At 43.9% G+C, this 14139-nt stretch overlaps 1 protein-coding gene across 1 annotated transcript; it reads left to right on the forward strand.

Moving 5' to 3' along the window:
* Nucleotides 1-150: 150 nt before the first annotated feature.
* LOC103281602 (zinc finger protein 420) lies at nt 151-13872 on the forward strand. The gene is made up of 2 exons (XM_062979817.1): nt 151-250; nt 9820-13872. The coding sequence occupies exon 2, from the start codon at nt 10071-10073 to the stop codon at nt 11598-11600; it is 1530 nt and encodes a 509-aa protein (XP_062835887.1). The 5' UTR covers nt 151-250; nt 9820-10070; the 3' UTR covers nt 11601-13872.
* Nucleotides 13873-14139: the final 267 nt, after the last annotated feature.

Consider the following 14139-nt stretch of genomic DNA (forward strand, 5'->3'; position numbering starts at 1 on the left):
CGAGAGGGGGTGCTTCAGACCAAGGAAGAAGGCCCTCTTTGGCCCCGCCCCCTCCTCCTCCTGCAGCCAATGGGAGAGAGAGAAGGACGCTGCCCATCAGCGCCAGCCAGGCAGTCTCCCGGGGCGGCCAATCAGGAGCGCGGCTGCTCGGCTGAAGCCCCGCCCCCTCTGAAGGTTGACCGTTGGAGCCGCCGCCATTTTAGGAGGACGACGAGGCAGCGGCGGAGAGGAATGAAGGAAAAAGAAAGAGGTGAGGGTGGCCTTGGGGCAGGGATTAGAGGGGTGGAGTGTCCTCTCAGGGTCCCCGGGTGTTTTGGACTCCCGACTCCCAGAATTCCTCACAGCCTCAGGCCCCTTCCTTTTCCCCCTCAGCCGCTTAAGCGGCTGAGGGGGAAAAGGAAAGGGCCTTAGGCTGTGAGGAATTCTGGGAGTCGGGAGTCCAAAACTGGCTTAAAACCTTGTCCCAGTGACAAGACTGCTGGCCTGAAGGTTGCCGCTTCGAATCCAACCCGGGGAAGGACAGCGCGGGTGAGCTCCCTCTGTCAGCTCCAGCTCCCCATGCACGCGGGGACATGAGAGAAGCCTCCCCCGCCCCACAACGATGGCCAAAACATCCGGGCAATTTCCCCTGGGCAACAACGGCCTATTCTCTCACACCAGAAGCGACTTGCAGTTTCTCAATAAGAGAAAATACAGTAGAGTCTCACTTGTCCGACACTCGCTTATCCAACTTTCTGGATTATCTTTATTATCATTATTCTTTTCTTATGTGCAAAGATGAAGCTTGCAATAAACTCTCAAGGTCTTGTATTTATAAATACAGTAGAGTCTCACTTATCCAACACTTATCCAACACTCACTTATCCAATGTTCTGGATTATCCAACGCATTTTTGTAGTCAATGTTTTGAATACATCGTGATATTTTGGTGCTAAATTAGTAAGGTAAAGGGGAAAAGGTTTCCCCTGACGTTAAGTCCAGTCATGTCCGACTCTGGGGGTTGGTGCTCATCTCCATTTCTAAGCCCAAGAGCCGGCGTTGTCCATAGACACCTCCAAGGTCATGTGGCCACTGGCATGACTGCATGGAGCGCTGTTACCTTCCCGCCAGAGCAGTACCTATTGATCTACTCACACTCTGGGGGTTGGTGCTCATCTCCATTTCTAAGCCCAAGAGCCGGCGTTGTCCATAGACACCTCCAAGGTCATGTGGCCACTGGCATGACTGCATGGAGCGCCGTTACCTTCCCGCCAGATCAGTACCTATTGATCTACTCACACTCTGGGGGTTGGTGCTCATCTCCATTTCTAAGCCGAAGAGCCGGAGTTGTCCGTAGACACTTCCAAGGTCATGTGGCCACTGGCATGACTGCATGGAGCGCCATTACCTTCCCGCCGGAGCAGTACCTATTGATCTACTCACATTGGCATGTTTTCGAACTGCTAGGTTGGCAGGAGCTGGAGCTAACGGCGGGCGCTCACTCCGCTCCCAGGATTTGAACCTGGGACCTTTCGGTCTGCAAGTTCAGCAGCTCAGCGCTTTAACGCACTTCGCCATAGTAAATACAGTAAATACAAAATAACATTACTGCGTATTGAACTACTTTTTCTGTCAAATTTGTTGTATAACATGATGTTTTGGTGCTTAATTTGTAAAATCATAACCTAATTTGATGTTTAATAGGCTTCTCCTTAATCCCTCCTTATTATCATCATCATCATCATCATCATTTAATTACTTATAAATCGCCCTCCATCCAAGATGCTCTAGGCGATTTACAAGATAAAATTGTAAAGGATAAAAATACATACATACAAATATTGATCAAATTCGCATAGATTAAAAGCTCTAGTAAAGAGCCAGGTCTTAAGTGCTAGGGTAAAAGGCCCAACATATTCGCTTATTCAACGTTCTGCCGGCCCATTTATGTTGGATAAGTGAGACTCTACTGTAAAGCACATTCAGCCTGATTTGTGGCAGCCACCCCCAGTGATTCTAATATCTGTGGTTGGTGGGGACAAGAGAGATGGGTGGGGGGCTTCTCGGTAGTTGCCCTCCCCAGGGAGATCAGGCTAGCCCTCATTCTGCCTGCCTTCAGCAATAATAATAATAATAATGATAATAACTTTATTTTTTTATCCCACCCCAGCTTCCCGAGAGGACTCAGCGCAGCTCATATGGGGACCAAGCCCAACAACGTACAATAAAATAGAGCGGTATAAAATACACAATATAAAATGCAAAAATATACAATACATAACGATCACAACAGATTAATATATCAACTCTACAACACAGCTTCACAGAGTAAAACATGGACTTGGAAATTTGATGTTCCAATGTGCCTTTAGCCCCCATCAGGTCTGCCCAGCCCTCGTTTGTTATTGTTTTGGTTCTGGTTCATCCAGCACTTTACTCTTCCCAGCCCCACAGGGCCTAATAGTTCTGCGTGTTGCCCTGTCCTCAAAAATCTGAATTTGATGTTGGGGTTTTTGTATGTTTTCCGGGCTGTATGGCCGTGTTCCAGAAGTATTCTCTCCTGATGTTTCGCCCACATCTATGGCAGGCATCCTCAGAGGTTGTGAGGTATGGAGAAACTAAGCAAGGAAGGTTGATATATACAGTAGAGTCTCACTTATCCAACATAAACGGGCCGGCAGGACATTGGATAAGTGAATATGTTGGATAACAAGGAGAGATTAAGGAGAAGCCTATTAAATGTCAAATTAGGTTATGATTTTACAAATTAAGCACCAAAACATCATGTTATACAACAAATTTGACAGAAAAAGTAGTGCAATACGCAGTAATGCTATGTAGTAATTACTGTATTTACTAATTTAGCACCAAAATATCACGATGTTTTGAAATCATTGACTACAAAAATGTGTTGGATAATCCAGAACGTTGGATTAGTGAGATTCTACTATATCTGTGAAAAGTCCAGGGTGAGAGAAGAACTCTTGTCAGTTGGAGGCCAGTATGAATGTTGTAGTTAATTACCTTAATTAGCATTGAATAGCTTCATCTCCTGGCTTCTTCCTGCCTGGGGGCCTCCTTTGTTCAGAGTCGTTAGCTGCCCCTTGTTGATTCATGTTTGGAACTACTCTGTTTTCAGAGTGTTGCTTCTTATTTACTGTTCTGATTTTTGAGTTTTTTTAAATACTGGTAGCCAGATTTTGTTCATTTTCATGATTTCCTCCTTTCTGTTGAAGTTGTCCACAGGCATGTGGGTTTCAGTGGCTTCTCTGTGTAGTCTTGACATGATAGTTGTTGGAGTGGTCAAGCATTTCTGTGTTCTCAGATAATATGCTGTGTCCAGGTTGGTTCATAAAGTGCTTTGCTCTGACTGACTTCTCTGGTTGAGTGAGTCTGCAGTGCCTTTCATGTTCTTTGACTCGTGTTTGAGTGCTGTGTTTGGTGTTCCGTATGTAGACTTGTCCACAGCTGCATGGTATACGGTAGACTCCTGCAGAGGTGAGAGGATCCACAAAGAAAATCCAACAAATGCTACAGTCAGTGAATGACAAGAGGGATCTTCTCACCTCTGCTGGAGTCTACCGTATAACATGCAGCTGTGGACAAGTCTTCATACGGACCACCAAACTCAGCGCCCAAACACGAGTTGCCCATCACTACTATATTTCTTCTTTGTGCTTGTTTGGTTAACTGCTGACAGAAGGTTTCATCAAGTTCTTTTTCCTGGCTCTGTAGTAGACGGCCACAACGAGATCTTTTTGAGTCCCAGTTCCCTTGATTTTTATCCAGATGCTTTCAAGCTGGCTTCCCGGATTGCAGTTTTGCATCTCTTCTGCGACGTAACTGTTTTTGACATATAAGGCTACTCCCCCTCCTCTCCCCTTTGTTCTGTTTCTCTGAAAGAGGTTATAGCCCTCAATGGACTACATTCCAGTGATGGAAATCATCCCACCAGGTTTCCGTGATGCCTATGACATCAATAGTATGGTGTTGTGCTAAAAATGGGAGTTTGTCTTTATTTTCAATGCTCTATGCCAGGGGTCCCCAAACTAAGGCCCGGGGGCCGGATGCGGCCCATCGAAGCTATCTATCCGGCCCCCACGGCACAAGGGCAGAAGGGGGTTGGGCTAAATGACCCAAGGGGTCTCTTCTTCTCTTACAACCCTTATTATTATTATTATTATTATTATTATTATTATTACTGTATTATTATTATTATTAACATTGAGGCTGGGTGGCCATCTGTCAGGGGTGCTTTGCTTGTGCTTTTGCTGCACAAAGGCAGAAAGGGGTTGGACTAAATGGCCCAAGGAGTCTCTTCCAACGCTCTTTATTATTATTATTATTATTATTATTATTATTATTATTATTATTAACATTGAGGCTGGGTGGCCATCTGTCAGGGGTGCTTTGCTTGTGCTTTTGCTGCACAAAGGCAGAAAGGGAATAGACTCAATGGCCCAAAGGGTCTCTTTCAACTCTTTTATTATTATTGTTGTTGTTATTATTATTATTGCTCAGTGGCCAACTATAGTCCGGCCCTCCAACGGTCTGAAGGATCGTGAACTGGCCCCCTGTTTAAAAAGTTTGGGGACCCCTGCTCTATGCATTAGTGTAAAGACATGTATGCTCCTGGGACCTTCCTCTGAGCTGTTTATTTAGGATTATTGCTCTAGGTACTTGGTCCTTGTTGTGTTTGTGCAATCTTCCATTTAGGCTTTTGGAGGTTCCCTGCAGTCGTGGGCAAAGTACTGTTTGCAAGGCAGACCTAATTTAAGGTATGCCTGATGAGGTTTGAGAGTCTGTGAGCAAAAAGGTGTTTTTCTACTTGTGTGGGATGCACCCTATTCCTTGCCAGTAGGCTGTCCTCCTGGAAAAGCAGACCATGGTTGATGAAGCCAAAGCGTTCTTCCTGACATCATTTTCTGAACCAGTTATTGACCTGTACTATTTTTCTGGCCCTTGTAGGGCCACGTCTTACAAGAGGGACGAAAAGGCCACCTGAAATTGTTTTAGCTTTGTTCTGAGAGCTCAAAAATCATTTATGATCCTTTGAAAAGTATTCCTAGCAGTATCATTGGTTCCTACATGAATCAACATGAAGGGTGGGGGAGTGATGGGGCTTGAGGAGCCTGGTGAGCCTCTGAGTGACATGGTTTATTTTTGCTCCGGGGAGTCAGAATATTTCTTGAGCCATCCCATCAGGTCTGGAAATGATGGTTTCCGTTTTTCTAAGGAGGGAATCGTCTATTATCAAGACCTTTGTGGATTTACAGGGTCCCTTTTGTGCAAGGTAACACATGGGTCCTCTAAAAAGTGTTCCCGTTGAAGTGGATTGTGTAGGTGTAAAGTGTTGTCCTCCTCCTCCGCAATATCCCCGGTGCATTCGTTAAGGACAATCAATTGAGATGTGTCCAAAAGCCCATCTGCATGATTGTGTAGGTGTGAATGTGGTGAAGCATCGTCCCAGTCAGAGCTATCCCTCCCTGCACATTGATCAAGGACTCCACTAAGTGTTATCTAAATACAGTAGAGTCTCACTTATCCAAGCCTCGCTTATCCAAGCCTCTGGATAATCCAAGCCATTTTTGTAGTCAATGTTTTCAATATATCATATAAACAACGCGCCTCGGGGTTCCTTAGGCCGGGCCTCCCTGTTATCCAAGGGATCCAGCTATCCGAGACGCGGCCCGCCCATTTAACTCGGATAACTGGAACTCTACTGTATTGAGGAATTGGTGGTAGTAGTATATGTTATTTACTAAAGCTTGTGAATATACAATATTCTGGTTGTTCCTTTTTTTGTCAGTTGGAGGCAAGTATGAATGCTGCAATTAGACAGAAGGATTAGTATGTAATGGCCTTTCAGCTTCAAAGCCTGGCTGCCTGGAATTTTTTGTTGGGAGATGTTAGCTGGCTCTGATTGTTTTATGTCTAGAATTCCCGTTTTCAGAGTGTTGTTCTTTGCAATATTGTCTGTTCTTCTACTTTCTGTGTAGATGAAGTACCCATATGCAGTGCTTGAGTGCACACACTCAAAAAGAAAGGCTGTAGTCCTCAGAAACAGAAGATATGCCAGGCTTTGACGATGCAAGGTTATTCAGTGCTATTCATGCTGTCCAACAATGGATTCCTCTAGGCAAGAAGCAGCCAGGCAAGTGGGGTTTATATCCCTGTGGAATAATGTCCAGGGTGGGAGAAAGAAATATTGTCTGTTGGCGGAAAGTATGAATGCTTCAATTAGCCAGAATGATTAGCATTTAATGGCCTTTCAGCTTCAAAGCCTGGCTGTTTCATCCCAGGGGGGATCCTTTGTTGGGAGGTATTAGCTGGCCCTGATTGTTTCCTGTCGACTTCCCCTGTTTTCAGAGTGTTTCTTTATTTACTCTTCTGATTTTAGAGTTTTTTAATACTTGGAGCCAGATTGTGTTCATTTTCATGGTTCACAGTAATATTAATAATGATAGTAATAACAATGACTCTGATAATACACACTACTACTCTCCCTCCTCAGCTTCCTCCCTGAGAGTATCCTTTGTTGGGAGGTGTTAGATGGCCCTGATTGTTTCATGTCTGGAATTCGCCTGTTTTCAAAGTGTTGTTCTTTATGTCCTGATTTTAGAAATTATATTTTTCTGCTTTATTATACCACAATAATTGTATATATTATATTTATAATCGTATATTATTTCCTTTGAACTCGATTATATGAGGCCCGTTCTGCCCAATTGTATAAAATCCACACTGAACTGGATTATATGGCAGTGTGGACTCAAGATAATCCAGTTCAAAGCAGATACTGTGGCTTATCTGCCTTGGCATTCTGGGTTGTATAGCTGTGTGGAAGAGCCTTGAGTCTCCACTGCCATATAATACAGTTCAAATCAGATAATCTGTATTTTATAGGCAGTGTGGAAGAGGCCTAAGTGAACCCTGCCTCTCTCTTGGGCACCATTGTGGCTGAGAGGGTTGCTATGACACGAAGGGGGCGGATCCTAAAGGAGCAGGGCCTACCCTTCTGACTGGCAGCCAGGGGAAAACGGCTCTTCCTCTGTAATTTGGACTTTATTTTTCTAGATTTTTTGATTGAAAGACATAGACATATATTTTCTCTGGTTTTAGTTCCTTATTTATATAAAACAGCACCCCATTAGTTTTCTTAACACACTGTGAATACCTGTCCTAATTTATTTTGGACTAATCAATGTCTGTCGTTTGACACAAAATGGGATTCCTGAATGCAGGTTATGTCAATCTTATTTTTATTTTTATCCAATTATTCAGCCTATTCACATTCATAGAGATAATTCTAATCCATGTGATTTCATTTATTAACTATCTCCTCCCTCTCACTCCCCCTCCTGTCCACAAATACTCCCCATATCTTGCTATCATTTGCTATATACCCTCAAAACATTACACAGTCTCAGAATCCAACTCTTCTGCTGCTGCTTCATCATCTACCCCCTTCTAGACACTGGTCTTCCCCTTCTGCTTGATGGCTCTGCTATGCAACTGAAGACCCCTGATCCTTCTGTATCCTCCTCCTTTGCAGACTCATCTCCCCTCGATCAGTGTTGTCCTCAAAGTCCCTATTATATTTTCATATAAATTGTTCTGCTATTTCAACAAGACTTCAGTTAAATGTCTTTTATAGGTAAATCCCTGTATTTGGCGATTCTCCCAGATTCTCTTCTCCCCCAGGGGGACCCAGAGCGGTCTTACATAATGGCAAGATTAATGCCACATATAATACAAAATGTAGTAAAACGAACAATCGTAAAAACACACTTAAAATCCAATATCATACCCCATTTAAAACAGTAAAACACTGTGTGGCCATTACAACAGGGCCAGTAGCATTGGGCCAAAAGTCAGAGCCAGTCTGTATTCAATTACACATTAATCCAGCGAATACATCAGATTATATCAACTTTCCTTTGAAGTTAAACAAAACAAGTTCTCTTATAGCAATCCTACTTACCAAAGATCTTGACGGGTCTTAAAGGGAAGGGATTTGTTTGGGCGGTCGACAGGTTAGCTGGAAAACAGCTGCTTGATTGTGTGTGCGTGTTTCATCTTCTATCTCCTTCTCAGCAGCGAAACACCCAGGGACTGCAACCTCCACAGAAATCTTCTCACATACAGCTTTTCCAGTCATTACCCTAGGAGCCCCTGGTGAAGGAGAGGGCTAAAGCCTCGTGACTTGAAGGTTGGGTTGCTGACCTGAAGGCTGCCAGGTTCGAATCCCACCTGGGGAGAGTGCGGATGAGCTCCCTCTATCAGCTCTAGCTCCATGCGGTGACATGAGAGAAGCCTCCCACAAGGATGGTAAAAACATAAAAAATATCCAGGCGTCCCCTGGGCAACGTCCTTGCAGACAGCCAATTCTCTCACACCAGAAGCAACTCAGGTTGCTCCTGACACAAAAAAAAGTCATTACCCTACTGTTTTCAGAGTTTGCGAAGGTCTAGACTTCTTCTTGGATTAATTTATGTTTAGTCAGATGAACTTTGCTCTCTAGAGACACACAAATCATGCTAATAGCTCTGGACAAAGCCTTTCGCCATTCTGCCTGTCACTGTGCTGAAACCGGAAGTCTGAGACCCTTCCAAAGGGCATCCAGGGAACACTTTTCCCCACAGCCTTCAATTTTCTTAGGATTTCCTTTTGGAAGCCAGACTTATAGACCCATGTTTTTATTTAATGCATGGGGGAAGTCTGGCTGATCTGTTTCCCTCTTTTCAGACTGTTTTACCTATTCTTAGTTAGGCATTTTTGGGGTGACCCTTATGGGAGGATTGCTCAGAGTAGATGACCGTTGTTCCTCAGGTTAAGATTTATTGCATTGGTCACTGTGAAGACATTCCTAGAAACCTGCATGAAAAGCTCTCCTTCAGCTGATGAAAATCTTCCCCTGGTCAGAGAACAAGGAAGAAAAGGGAGAAGTGGGTGAGGGTAAAAGAGGTTGTCAGAAAAAAGGCATTGTGGATAGAGTTGTGGTTATCTTTGCATCCCATCCTGGGGCTGAGCCAAGGGAATAAATGGCCGAAAGGGGACTTTGTTCAGCAGAGCGGCATTATGTGAATGTCTCAAAGAAGCCTCATTGTGGTTTTGAATTAGGTGGGTGGAGAGGCAGGGTCTTGGTTGGCTGCAGGATTCCTTTAGGCCCGGGCTGTGGCGCAAGCTGGAGGGCAGCCAGCTGAGACCAATCACTCTGACCAAGAGGTCATGAGTTCGAGGCCAGCTCGGAGCCTGCATTTGTCTTTGTCTTTGTTCTATGTCAAGGCAATGAATGTTTGCCTTATATGTGTAATGTGATCCGCCCTGAGTCCCCTTCGGGGTGAGAAGGGTGGAATATAAATACTGCAAATAAATAAATAAATTTAGGAAAAGACAGAAAATTTGGTGGCAGCAGGCATTATGGGACGGGAGGCAGCCCAGTAATCTTTGTGTCCCTTAGCATTTAGTACATTCCTGGTAATTCAGGGAAACAAACCGTTCCTTTCTGCCTGCCTGCTGTTCCTTTAGCCACATTTGTGTTAGCCCAGTGAAATCAAAAAGATGCCCCAAAATTAGGAATTCCTCTTTTTCCTTCTATCATTCATTCAATCTTTTCTTCCTCTATCCCTCCCATCTTCTTTCTTTCTGGATTAATTCCCTTCTTTTTAAAGAATCATTGATTCCCTTTGCTGGTATCTGTGCATGTGCTTGAGACGACACTGTCTGCATTGCTTGGTATTTCCATTTTCTACATGACCCATGAAGGGAAAGAGGAAAAATTTTGGATGTAAATGTTTCTGGCTTTCATCCTTGATCTTTTGCTTCTTTTTTCACCAGGGCAATAAGGACTCTTTGGAGCGACCTCTTTGATGCAGTAAGGAAACCAATAATACAGGAAATAGAAATCCTGTCATGGTGATGATCTTGCTGAATTCTTGACTCCACTTAACAGATAATAAAGGAAGAAAGAAGAGTCAAGTATCTGTATTGCAATTACAGACTGCTCTGAGTACCCTTTGGGGTGAGAAAGGGGGTATAAATACAGAGAATAATACATAAATTAATTAAACACCCATATCACTGTTGACATGGAGGAAAAAGCATCTAAATGCCTGGAGTGTGGAAAGAGTTTTGCTCACAGTTCAGGTCTACGTGCACATCAAAGGACTCACACTGGGGAGAAACCCTATGAATGCCTGGAGTGTGGAAAGAGCTTCAATCAGAAGGGAAATCTAAATAAACATCAAAGGATTCACACTGGGGAGAAACCCCATGAATGCCTGGAGTGTGGAAAGAGCTTCATTATGAGAGGAGACCTTCGTAAACATCAAAGGATTCATTCAGGGGAAAAACCCTATAAATGCCTGGACTGTGGACAGAGCTTCACTGGGAGTGGAAATCTACGTTCACATCAAAGAACTCACACTGGGGAGAAACCCTATCAATGCCTGGAGTGTGGAAAGAGCTTCACTCAAAGTGGAAATCTACGTAACCATCAAAGGATTCACAGTGGGGAGAAATCCTATGAATGCCTGGAGTGTGGAAAGAGCTTCACTCAGAAGGGAAGTTTACATTCACATCAAAAGACTCACAGTGGGGAGAAAACCTATGTTTGCCCGGAGTGTGGACAGAGCTTCACTCAGCAGCCAGGTCTACGTTCACATCTGAGGACTCACACTGGGGAGAAACCCTATAGATGCCTGGATTGTGGAAAGGGCTTCATTCGTAGTGAGCATCTACGTAACCATCAAAGGATTCATACTGGGGAGAAACCCTATGAATGCCTGGAGTGTGGAAAGGGCTTTGCTCAAAATGGAGACTTACTTTCGCATCAAAGGATTCACACTGGGGAGAAACCCTATAAATGTCTTGAGTGTGGACAGAGCTTCACTCATAGTTCAACTCTACATAAACATCAAAAGACTCACACTGGGGAGAAACCCTATAAATGCCTTGAGTGTGGACAGAGTTTCACTCATAGTTCAACTCTACATACACATCAAATGACTCACACTGGGGAGAAACCCTTTAAATGCCTGGAATGTGGACAGAGCTTCGCTCGTAGTTCAAATCTACGTTCACATCAAACTACTCACACTGGGGAGAAACCCTATGAGTGCTTGGAGTGTGGGAAGAAGTTCATTGACAGGTCAAATCTACATAGGCATCAAAGGACTCACACTGGAGAGAAACCCTACACATGCCCAGAGTGTGGACAGAGTTTTACTCGTAGTTCAGGTCTACATAAACATCAGATGACTCACACTGGGGAGCAACCTTATGAATGCTTGGAGTGTGGGAAGAAGTTCATTGACAGGTCAAATCTACATAGGCATCAAAGGACTCACACTGGAGAGAAACCCTACACATGCTTGGAGTGTGGAAAGAGCTTCACTTCTGGTGGAAGTCTACAAATACACCAAAGGACTCACACTGGGGAGAAACCCTATAAATGCCTGGAGTGTGGGAAGAGCTTCACTCAAAGTGGAGACCTTTGTAGACATCAAAGGAAGCACACTGGGGAGAAACCCTTTAAATGCCTGGAGTGTGGACGGTGCTTCATTGATAGTGGACTCCTACGTAAACATCAAAGGACTCACATTGGAGAGAAACCCTAATCATCCCTGGAATGTGGACAGAACTTCACTCATAGTTCAAGTCTATATAGACATCAAAGGACTCACACTGGGGAGAAACCTGATAAAGACATAGCATAGAATCATAGAATAATAGAGGTAGAAGAGGCCACACGAGCCATCTAATCCAACCCTGCTGCGATTTTATATGCTTTTATGAATGTAACCAAAATTGTTTTAATATTAATTATGTTTACTGCTTCCACGTTTTCTCCCTCTATTTGCCAGTTATCAATCAGTCTGGTTGCCATCGTCTTGGTTTTCTTGATTTTGAACTGCAACCCAGCTTTTGCACTTTCTTCTTTCTTTCTCCTTGGTGATAAGGCTCCTCGGCTCCTCGCTTTCAGCCATCAAAGTGGTATCATCTGCAAATCTAAGGTTGTTAATGTTTCTTCCAGCAATTTTAACTTCAGCCTTGGATTCCTCAAGCCCCACACGTATGTCGCATGATGTGTTCTTCATACAAGTTGAGAGAGTGAGAGGATACAGCCTTTCCATACTCCTTTCCCAATCTTGAACCAGTCTGTTGTTCCGTGGTCTGTTCTTGCCGTTGCTTCTTGGTCGTTATACAGATTCCTCAGGAGACAGACAAAGTGACTTGGTATCCCCATACCACCAAGAACTTGCTACAATTTATTATGATCCACATAGTGAAAGACTTTAGAATAGTCAATAAAACAGAAATACAGTAGAATCTCACTTATCCAACATTCACTTATCCAACGTTCTGGATTATCCAACGCATTTTTGTAGTCAATGTTTTCAATACATCCTGATATTTTGGTGCTAAATTCGTAAATACAGTAATTACAACATAACATTACTGCGTATTGAACTATTGAACTACTCCCCCAATTAACTTCTCTGAATGCCTACTGCGTGTGTCTCTCACACATCTCATTGTTGACACAGTCTGGTAGAATCATAGAATAGTAGAGTTGGAAGAGACCCCATGGGCCATCCAGTCCAACCCCCTGCTAAGAAGCAGGAAATCTCATTCAAAGCACCCCCGACAGATGGCCATCCAGCCTCTGCTTAAAAGCCTCCAAAGAAGGAGCCTCCACCACAGTCCAGGGGAGGGAGAGAGTTCCACTGTCGAACAGCTCTCACAATGAGGAAGTTCTTCCTGATGTTCAGGTGGAATCTCCTTTCCTGTAGTTTGAAGCCATTGTTCCCTTGTGTCCTAGTCTGCAGGGCAGCAGAAAACAAGCTTGCTCCCTCCTCCCTAGGACTTCCCCTCACGTATTTGTACATGGCTATCATGTCTCCTCTCAGCCTTCTCTTCTGCAGGCTAAACATGCCCAGCTCTTTAAGCCGCTCCTCAAAGGGTAATTCTTGCATACCTTTGTGTTACGCCCCCAAGACCTCATGGCATCTTCTTTGATATTAGATGAAGATGGAGATCAAACCAAATCTGTATTTAGCTTTATTCAGTCTAGACCCCAACCTTTCTATCTAGAAAATGTAGTTCTTTTGTGTTTTTTCAATGAACCTTTTGAAACTTTTAAGGCCACACCGTTGCCTCCAGCTGTGTGATAGCAGTGCAGTGCTTTGTCTTTTAAATGCTTACTTGCTGTTTTGTTCCATAACGCTCAGAGGGTTCCTCCCTGTGACGGCGCGAGTGGTGCCATCTATATGTCGAACTGTACGTTGCAAGATTTGAAATGTTGTATCATGCCTGATTTTGCCTTTACGAAAAAAAACCCTGTGAATGTAGTTGGATTGATTGGTTATTTATAGCTGTCAATCAATGTTGTTTGCACCAGTTATATTGCTTCCTCAGTTCAATTGTTTCGCTTTACCACTTCCTGGAGTAGGACAGTGTTTCCTTTTTTCATTCCACCATCAAGCTTTCTACCAGATGGATGTGTGAGAGAGATTTGGCTCTAAAAGCCCTTGATTAAGTTACCTCTCAGCAGCAGTTCTGAGGTTCTTACCCTTGAGACTTCATGCTTCATGTTCAGGGCCAACCTGGACAACATTGAAGAGTCTCAAGGGCCTTCAAATCAGTTCTTTGGCACCAAAGGAAGACTGCGTCTTCAAACATAGGCCATTTGAACTGAGGCTGAGGTTTGCTCTGGCATTCACAGCCATTGAGAAAGAGGGACCTGGAAAAGCTTCTCAGCTACAGAGCTCCTTAGACTTAAGACAACCAAAGACTGTAATGTATATTTTCCTTTACCCCTTTGAAACTTCCAGCTTATTGCTTTAAAGAGATAACCTTTTGTGAACAATAAAACCAGTTTTTGAGTTATCTACAGTGTTTTGGTCCTTGGGAGTTCCAGTTTCCCTAAAGGAGGGCAAGAAGCAATCCCCTGGGGAAAGATGTCACGTTCACTGAGTTATAGCCCCAGGCGCGACGTTGAGTTGGCACACTCCCAACTCATGGGTTGGCCCTAGAATTTGGGACTTATAGTTCACCCTCATCCAGAGAGCATTCTGAAACCCAACCAATGATGGATCTGGACCAAACTTGCCATGCATACCCAACATGCCCAGCTTTGAATACTAGTGGTGTTTG

Source organism: Anolis carolinensis, chromosome 4 (assembly GCF_035594765.1).
Source record: "Anolis carolinensis isolate JA03-04 chromosome 4, rAnoCar3.1.pri, whole genome shotgun sequence".
Classification (NCBI taxonomy): domain Eukaryota; kingdom Metazoa; phylum Chordata; class Lepidosauria; order Squamata; family Dactyloidae; genus Anolis; species Anolis carolinensis.